General features: G+C 44.9%; 1 protein-coding gene across 1 annotated transcript in view; it reads left to right on the forward strand.

The window, feature by feature from the left end:
* The window catches only part of ndufaf5 (NADH:ubiquinone oxidoreductase complex assembly factor 5), a 17077-nt gene extending 7932 nt beyond the window's left edge, over window positions 1-9145 (forward strand). Inside the window, exons 6-10 of the mRNA XM_039809144.1 lie at window positions 202-399; window positions 2374-2434; window positions 5420-5503; window positions 8738-8820; window positions 8938-9145. Coding sequence (XP_039665078.1) covers window positions 202-399; window positions 2374-2434; window positions 5420-5503; window positions 8738-8820; window positions 8938-9024 — 513 coding nt within the window. The 3' untranslated portion in view covers window positions 9025-9145. The remainder of the gene's footprint in view (window positions 1-201; window positions 400-2373; window positions 2435-5419; window positions 5504-8737; window positions 8821-8937) is intronic.
* The last annotated feature ends 359 nt before the right edge of the window (window positions 9146-9504 follow it).

Below are 9504 nucleotides of genomic sequence, written 5' to 3' on the forward strand. Positions count from 1 at the left end.
GCATAGAAAGAAATAGAAAACGCCACGCAACTGACACGCAACTGAAACGCCACGCTGTGCAGCCAGTGTGCAGGCGGCCCTTAGTCCGTCCCACCAAGGTAGCGCGGGAGAGACGCGAGGACATCATGCGAGGAGAGACGAAATGACTGTTTTCATTTTTGGTTTCACCGGAGTCTTCTCAATAACTGCCCTCCCTCTCAGATCCAGCAGGTGTTGAAGCCCGACGGCGTGTTCATCGGGGCGATGGTGGGCGGCGAGACGCTGTACGAGCTGCGCTGCTCCCTCCAGCTCGCCGAGACGGAGAGGGAGGGAGGGTTCTCCCCCCACGTCTCCCCCTACACCGCCGTCACCGACCTGGGCAACCTGCTGGGCCGGGCTGGCTTCAGCATGCTCACCGTGGTGAGGAACGCCAGAGAATGTCTAATGATGGAAGAACTCCCACTTCCACTCTCGGGGGAAACTTCCAGCTTCTGAACTGGTTGCAGTTCCACTCTGGTTCCATATAGGGGGCGCTCACAGGCCAGTGCAGAATGAATGGAGGTCTATGGAGTAGGGCTGTGCTCGATTTGAAGAAATTCTTAGTCGAACACTAACACTCATTTAATCGTATCGACTGATCGATTAGTCGATTTAATCGACAGATCTGTAAATCTGAGTTTCTCCGCAAAGAGTCGTGCTAAAAGCACCACTTTAATTCTTGTGTTTACCAGAGATGTGCTCGTACTTTTCTTGGAAATAAGCATAAGACGTGACTAATCGACTAAAGAAATCTAAGCTAAGACCAAAATGACCGATTAGTTGCCTAATGGACTAAGAGGGAGCATCCCTACTGTGGAGCTATACTCCTCAAAATCCACTTTTCTCAGGATATATTTTTTTGACTAGTAATGTTGCATTCGAAAGGGGAGGCTAAGAAAATACACACTGCTGGGTGTTAGATCTTTTTAAAGTGGCTTTTTTTGTTCTAAAAAGCCTTTTAAAATGTCAATGAAGTAGGAAAGCTTTTTTTGCACACCTCTTTTGTCGGGCAGGTGATTTGGATATGATCAAAAGTAGCAGATCGAAAGTTTTTTTGAGAAAATCCTGCACACTGATTTTACCTGATGAAGGTCTGAGACCGAAACGTTGTATTTTTCTTCTAAATAAATTATTGCTTGCGTAATGATCAGTGTGCGGGATTTTCTCTAAAAAAAAAAAATATGTCAATGACGTCATACACATATACGGCCGGAGATACTGCTTAACGACAAGCTCTGAGTCACTTCCTCTTTACTCGTTGATTCAACTTTTGACCTATAATCCATGTTGAACTTGCAAAAACTACAATCAAATCTGAGATTTTTCAACAACAGTCAGGCGAAAGAGACACATTTAGCCGTCTAGCTCCATAGACTCCCATTCATTTTGAACTGCAACCAAATTCAGTACAATGGGGCTGAATACGGAGAAACGGGAACGCACACAGACACAGGCAGCCTCTGTGACGGGTCACAGGTCTCTCTTACTTTGGTCGAACACACCGGAAGCTTCTTCTGGTTGACTTTGTTTTAAAGGGTAACTTTTTTTCCAACCTGGACCATATTGTCCCATGTTTTTGTGTCTAAGTGACTTTGAAATTGGTCCAGTATTTTGCCAGAAACGACCTGCAATGTAACGCTAATGGGCAATTGCGCACCGTCAGTTTGCTTCCACTAAAAGTTGTTTTTTTGCCGCTGACAGACTCAGATTATTATTCTAAGTGTCTGACAACATTATGGAAAGGATCCCTACAGAGATAGACCTTTTAGTTAAAGAGTAAGATCCTTTTAGTTTAACATGAAACAGCCCCGAAATCACCATCACCAAACTCCACCAGACTCCATGTAAATAATCAGGACTTTTATCATCTTAAGACACACTTCATTCAAAGTGGACAGAAACTAAATTAAACTACCAAAAGTCGTCTTGGTCCATCTTTCCACTGTTCCAACAATCACCACTCTGGTTTGGTTGAAATAAACACTTAATTCACCCATTTACATGTGGAGATATGCTGGCTCTATACACACTAAAAGTCCTGATTATTTACATGGAGTCTGGTGGAGATATGCTGGCTCTAAACACGCTAAAAGTCCTGATTATTTACATGGAGTCTGGTGGAAATATGCTGGCTCTATACACGCTAAAAGTCCTGATTATTTACATGGAGTCTGCTGGAAATATGCTGGCTCTATACACGCTAAAAGTCCTGATTATTTACATGGAGTCTGGTGGAGTTTGGTGATGGTGATTTGAAAAATGGAAATAAAGCCAGAACGAAAAATAAAAAAAAACTGTTCAAATTTTTTTTTTTACAGGTTTACAGTGAACTTACTGTCTGTCTCTGTGTTTCAGGACGTAGATGACGTTCAGGTTAACTATCCAGGAATCATTGAAGTCATGACCGACCTACAAGGTACAAACTGCTCTGTGTTAATATGTGACTCTGTTTAGTCCATCCACATCATCAAAGCAGTGTTAAAGTCTCTGATGATGAATGAAGGTAATGGAACTATGACTAGAAATAGTAGTTGTAGTAGTTCATGGCGTAGCAGAGCACTGCAGGGCGTAGCACGGTATAGCAGGGCACTGCAGGGCATCGCAGCACGTAGCAGGGCACTGCAGAGCGTAGCAGGGCATAGCAGGGCACTGCAGGGCATAGCAGGGCACTGCAGAGTGTAGCAGCACGTAGCAGGGCACTGCAGAGCGTAGCAGGACGTAGCAGGGCACTGCAGGGCATAGCAGGGCACTGCAGAGTGTAGCAGGACGTAGCAGGGCATAGCACGACGTAGCAGGGTATAGCAGGGCATAGCAGCACGTAGCAGGGCACTGCAGAGTGTAGCAGGACGTAGCAGGGCACTGCAGGGCATAGCAGGGCGTAGCAGGACGTAGCAGGGCACTGCAGAGCGTAGCAGGACGTAGCAGGGCACTGCAGGGCATAGCAGGGCGTAGCAGGACGTAGCAGGGCACTGCAGAGCGTAGCAGGGCACTGCAGAGTGTAGCAGGACGTAGCAGGGCATAGCAGGACGTAGCAGGGCATAGCACGACGTAGCAGGGTATAGCAGGGCACTGCAGAGCGGAGCAGGACGTAGCAGGGCACTGCAGGGCGTAGCAGGGTATAGCAGGGCACTGCAGAGCGGAGCAGGACGTAACAGGACACTGCAGAGTGTAGCAGGACGTAGCAGGGCATAGCAGGACGTAGCAGGGCATAGCATGACGTAGCAGGGTATAGCAGGGCACTGCAGAGCGGAGCAGGACGTAGCAGGGCACTGCAGGGCGTAGCAGGGCATAGCAGGGCACTGCAGAGTGTAGCAGGACGTAGCAGGGCATAGCACGACGTAGCAGGGTATAGCAGGGCATAGCAGCACATAGGGCACTGCAGAGTGTAGCAGGATGTAGCAGGACGTAGCAGGGCACTGCAGGGCATAGCAGGACGTAGCAGGGCGTAGCAGGATGTAGCAGGGCACTGCAGAGCGTAGCAGGACGTAGCAGGGCATAGCAGGACGTAGCAGGGCATAGCACGACGTAGCAGGGTATAGCAGGGCACTGCAGGGCATAGAAGCACGTAGCAGGGCACTGCAGAGCATAGCAGGGTGTAGCAGGGCATAGCAGGGCGCGGAGTAGGACCACGGCGACAGCTGCAACCATGATTTAGGTGCCACCCTAATCCAAGGAAATCAGTTGTTCAGTTCAGTTGTTCCCTTTTGAACGGAGCATGTTTGCTCCCTACGGTTTGGAATCTTACTTAACATGGCGGAATAATGCCCTACGCAGGCCACTTCGCAGGGAACTACAAGGCAATCGGATTATAGACCGGGCCTTGGGGAGTACTCGCTGGTCAAAGAAAGCCGTCAAGGGGTGGGGGGGTGTCTCTGGGATACCTACTGCTTTACCAACCACCTTCATAATATGGCCTAATATGTGGGGAGACCTCAAGCCGTTATCTCTGCTCTCTTCAAAGCCACCAGACTCCTTTTGACAAAAACAGTAACTTTGGGATTTTAAAGAAGGTTAGAAACTAAAAAACTAGCTAACCGATGGAGGAAGCTACTCCTGTTTTTGTCAAAGGAGTCTGGTGGCTTTGAAGAGAGCAGAGATAATGGCTTCAGTTCCCCGTCGTAAAGGGCCGTCTGACAGCACGCTGAAGCGCTTGAAAATATTCTAAATATGGCGTCCACTTTAACTGATATCGATTTTTTTTTTTAGGTGTCTAAAATCCTGACTATGGAGAAGTACCTCATACAAAAAAACATAAACATCTGAACTATCCCTTTTTAAATCTACAGTGAATAACTCTTGGGGTCCTATTTTAACCATCTAAGGGCACAGTGTGAAGCGCCTGGTGCAGGTGTGTTCAGGGCGTGTCCAAAATCCACTTTTGCTAGTTTGACAGCGGTAAAAAGGGTCTGTGCGCCGGGCGCCTGGTTCTAAAGGGTTGTACTTAGTGTCTTCATTAATCAGAGGTGTGTTTTGGGCGTAACATGCAATCAACCAATCAGAGATCATCTCCCATTCATCAACCAATCAGAGATCATCTCCTATTCCCTTTAAAAGCAAGGCGCGTTTGGACCTTGGAGCATTGCTGTTATGATGGAGGATTTACACCCTAATATTTTAATTTGTAATCTTCTTCATGTGTGTGTGTCCCTGTGTGTGTAACAAGCATAGTGTGCACACGCGCTGTGCACGAGCCTAGGAGCATTTTACTAATGCTCTGTTAAAATAACAATGAAATGCTGCCTTATTGACGTTATTGCTCACTTCCCGCTGCCTCAAGATGGCAATACGCCCAGAATGCACCTGAACACACCTCCCTGTAAGACCAGCACGTCCAGAATGCACCTGAACACACCTCCCTGTAAGACCAGAACGCCCAGAATGCACCTGAACACACCTCCCTGTAAGACCAGAACGCCCAGAATGGACCTGAACACACCTCCCTGTAAGACCAGCACGCCCAGAATGCACCTGAACACACCTCCCTGTAAGACCAGCACGCCCAGAATGCACCTGAACACACCTCCCTGTAAGACCAGCACGCCCATGGGCGCACAGATGGGCGCAGGTGCATTTGCTATTTAAACAACGTGGGCGCTGGACGGTCTTAAACTAGCAAAGTCACTTGTTTCGGGCTTTGCCGTGTGCTAGATCAGGGCCCTTGTACTGCTTCCACTTCCAGTTTTAGTGCAGTCTAATACGATGAGGCTACGATGTTCGATTTTTGTCCACATTGTTTGTCATTTCTGAGATCGTAGTTAGTGGGTGCTGTGGTCATTTCACTATATTAAAAATGCGTTCAATTAAAATCCGATAAGTTACTACAAATCTCTGCTTTTCAGACCCTTTAAAACAAATCTGCCAACTTGTATTGTACCTGATTGTTTCTATCCGTACGCTGCAGGTATGGGCGAGAGTAACTGTGCCTGGAACAGGAAATCGCTGTTGCACAGAGACACCATATTAGCAGCAGAAGCTATTTATAAAGGTGAGTAAAGAAGAGAGCGATCAGATTCTACACTTTCCCTGTTAAAATGACCAAAACAACAAGACCAGAATCACACATCTGCCCCAAATAGATTTCTGCAGCTCCCAGCAGCCATCATAGAAACATTTTAAAACATTAGATCCCGTTCCACTTTTACAGATTTTAGGAAACTACTGATGAAACTGCTGTATATATTCAGCCCGGTCTCACGGCAGTTCATGAAATGGTCACGTAATTTAATCTATTGATTATTTATATATATTTTTTTTTTCCTGATTTGTCAGCACGTTTTTTAAACTAATGTATTTAAATGGGAAGCATCTTTCGTGATCACAGCACGATTCTTTAGTAGCGAGTAGGAGGTTGGTTGGGGGGGGGGGTGGATGGATGGGTCAAACACAGGACTTTCACCCAGGATAACCGGGGATCGTGTCCCGGGTGTCACGTTTCCTAAAACCCAACCGTCCCGTTGTTGTCGAATCGTGCTGTGCTCACGAAAGATGCTTCCCATTGAAATACATTAAAAAGACGAGATAAACGTGTCCGTGTACACGAATCAATAGATTCAATTAGATTAAATTACGTGATAGGGCTGGGCGATAGGGAGAAAATCAGATATCACGATATTCTTGACCAAATACCTCGATATCGATATTGAGGCAATATTCTAGGGTTGACAATTGGTGCTCTAACAAAATATCTTCACACTTAGATTTTAGATAAATCATCAGTAATGTGGATGTAATGTCTAAGTGGGGAAAAGGCAAATAATAGAACAGATACAGTGTGGTAAGTTCAGAAAAGTACATCACTCTACTGTAATGCAGCCTTTAAAACCAGGAAAAGACACTTTTATCACATATCACGATATTACGATATCTAAAATCTAAGACGATATCTAGTCTCATCTCACGATACCGATATATTGCCCAGCCCTATTACGAGACCATTTCACAAACTGCTGTGAGACTGGGTTGATATATTTCTGTTTTTAAAGTATAGGAACCAATAACACTTGGAGCTGGGAGCCCCACACTGTTAGTATTGTTGACAATAACAAAAATATAATAGAAACGTTATTCCTGAAATGGTATCGCTGCCAAACATTTGTCGTCAAACAAACTTAGTTTATTGCTCTTCTTGGTGCCACAGCTGTTCCTTCAGGCTGTATTTCTGATTCTTCTGTTTTCTTGGTTCTCATTTTTTTCCCTATTTTTAAACCTGATCCAGTGCTTTTTGCTCATCATTATTCACACTTGACACATGTGCCTGAAATAGTCACCTTTCTGCAGTCTTCGCTTGTTCTACTTCCTCTTTCTTTGCCACAAGCTGCTGTCCTCACCACGCAGAGTTCACAACAGGGTGCAGTCAGAAAGTCGGGCAACAGTGTGGACTGTGGCTTTTCCTGAGTGTTACCTTTACTTGGTTAACATGCAAAGTGGAACAAAAACTGCATTCTGTTTATTGGATAAGATGTTGTCTTTCTTTGCTGGGTCACAATTAGGGATGCACGAAATCCAGATTTTTGGGGTTTCGGCCGAATCCTGAATCCCCTGGTTGAGATGGTGCTGACTCCTCCTCCCATCCTCAGTCCATGAACCCAGTAAACACATGAATGAAGTAAACGGGGACTGTCCTTCCTTTGCCGTACCTGAAGTTGCTGCATTCTGGCTGCTGTCTGGAGATTCCTTCGTGCACAACTCGTATTCTTTCAGATGTTTCAGACCAGATGTTGTACCAGCGGCCATGTTGTGTATAGTTTAGGGTAGGGCTGCACGATTATGGCCAAAATGATAATCACGATTATTTTGATCAATATTGAGATCACGATTAATTATCACGATTATTTGTTGATTTTAGCCAAAACTAATTTTATTGTCACATAATTATATAATTATTACTGCTTTTACATCCATATCAGAATCAGAATCAGAAAAGCTTTATTGCCAAGTATGTTTACACACACGAGGGATGTGTCGTGGTATCGTAAGTGCAAATCACATTAAAACATTAAAGCAACATGCACAAACACACCGAGTCGCCATATGCGGCGCCATCTCAACTCTCTCCTAACTCTCGCAACAGATACAGCATGACATTGGGAGAGGAGAGGGAAATAAAAAAGCCGCTCTCAGACTATCCTCATAAAGATAAGAACAGTGTGGGAACAGGAAAAAACACCTCAGCACATAAGCACACAAGCAATACATTTGCATATTGTGCTACATTCCTCCTTTATTGAAGGATACTGTGAAGGAGTATGCCATTTCAGCTGTTGTGCGACCGCTTTCCACACATGCATGTTTGCCGTGAAAGATACAAGCAACGCAATTTTCTGTTCACGTTAACGGCGCATATGGTGCCTGGTATCTACCAGACGAAATAGCTACGCGGATTTCTGTGGCTCATTGCACTGCCACTTACATGTCTGCGTTACGCTCTGATGCTCCGAAACCCACGTTAGAGGCAACATAAACATCGCTGAATGTCACGCTAGTAAACACTAATAACACGTTACACAGCAGGTAACGTTAGCCTACCGTTAGCCACAGTAGTAACTGGATTAAACACAGCTAAAATGCTGACTGCTAAACAGTGTAGTGTGTCTGTATTTCACTGTAGGATTCCAACAGCGGGACGTCCAACAGTCTGCTGCTAAAGCTATGAGCTAAAAGACACAAACTAGCACCGGTCACTGCTGTTGTCTGAAAAACAACACAGCCGGGACAAAACGTTGCGTTTACTGGTAAACTGGTAAACATTGTGACCGGCTTATGATGACCGACTGCTACCTGTCGTGATCGTGATTAAAATTCGATTAATTGTGCAGCCCTAGTTTAGGGTCCTCGCCACCACCAGACCAATCAGCATTGAACAGATTGAACATGTAGCTGGACTTGAATGGCCTTCTTTTGACTGAAAGTTCTGCCAAACAACAACTTTTTCAGCTCACCAGTTCCATGTCCACTTCCTCACAGCGTGCTGCATTGAACGCTCCACCTACGTAAACACCTTCCCGTAATCAACGGCGCCGTCATTATGGCGACCAGCGTAGCGCGAGTAGTGCAAGCGTAGGGTTCGGTTCGCTGGGAAAAAAATTCTAAGGTTCATCAAAAAGCCCAATATTCAGCCGAATCCAAATCCTGGATTTGGTGCATCCCTAATCACAATATGAGTTTTCCGTGGTGGGAGAAGCACTTCATTGTTGTCTGTGTTTGTGTCAAATTGTCTCAGAGATGTACGGTAACGAGGACGGGTCCATCCCTGCCACCTTCGAGATCCTCTACATGATTGGCTGGAAGCCTCACGAGTCTCAGGTAAGACCACGAGGTCACCCATTGGTTTGTGGACTGCTGTTTTTTGGAGCCTCGAGTTAGCATTGTCGGGAGCACAGGAGATATGTTTAAATGTTGTTGTTTTTCTGTCTTTGTCAGGCCAAACCGGCGAAGCGAGGCTCGGCCAACGTGTCGTTTGGGGATTTGTCAAAGATCAGCCAGCCGACCAACACAAACACGTCGTAGAAGAGCCGACTGAACAGCTGACCCACTGCAGATTGTAAATAATAGATTTTCTATTTTAACAGCTACTGTAATGTACTGTAATGTTGTTGTGTCTGGAATAAAGTTGAGCAATGGAAAACAGTATCGTGAGGACATCACATTACATGTTACGTTACATTACATTACATGTCACCCTGAGAATATATATATATATATATAAATATAAATTTGTGTCCGAGTCCGAAACCGTTAAAATCTTTTTTTTTATCATACTAATGACACATGTATAGGCTACTTTTTTGTGTGGAAAGCTTTAATTAAGCAACTGTTGGAAGGCATTCGGAAATGTCAACAGTTGAGCACATCAGCGCACACAGGGCAACAAGCGCACATTTCTGCTGAGCAAAGAAGAAAGGCGTATATATATATATATATATATATATATATATATATATATATATAAAAAAAAAAAAAAAAAAAAAAAAAAACAAAAAATACATT

Source organism: Perca fluviatilis, chromosome 1 (assembly GCF_010015445.1).
Source record: "Perca fluviatilis chromosome 1, GENO_Pfluv_1.0, whole genome shotgun sequence".
NCBI lineage: Eukaryota > Metazoa > Chordata > Actinopteri > Perciformes > Percidae > Perca > Perca fluviatilis.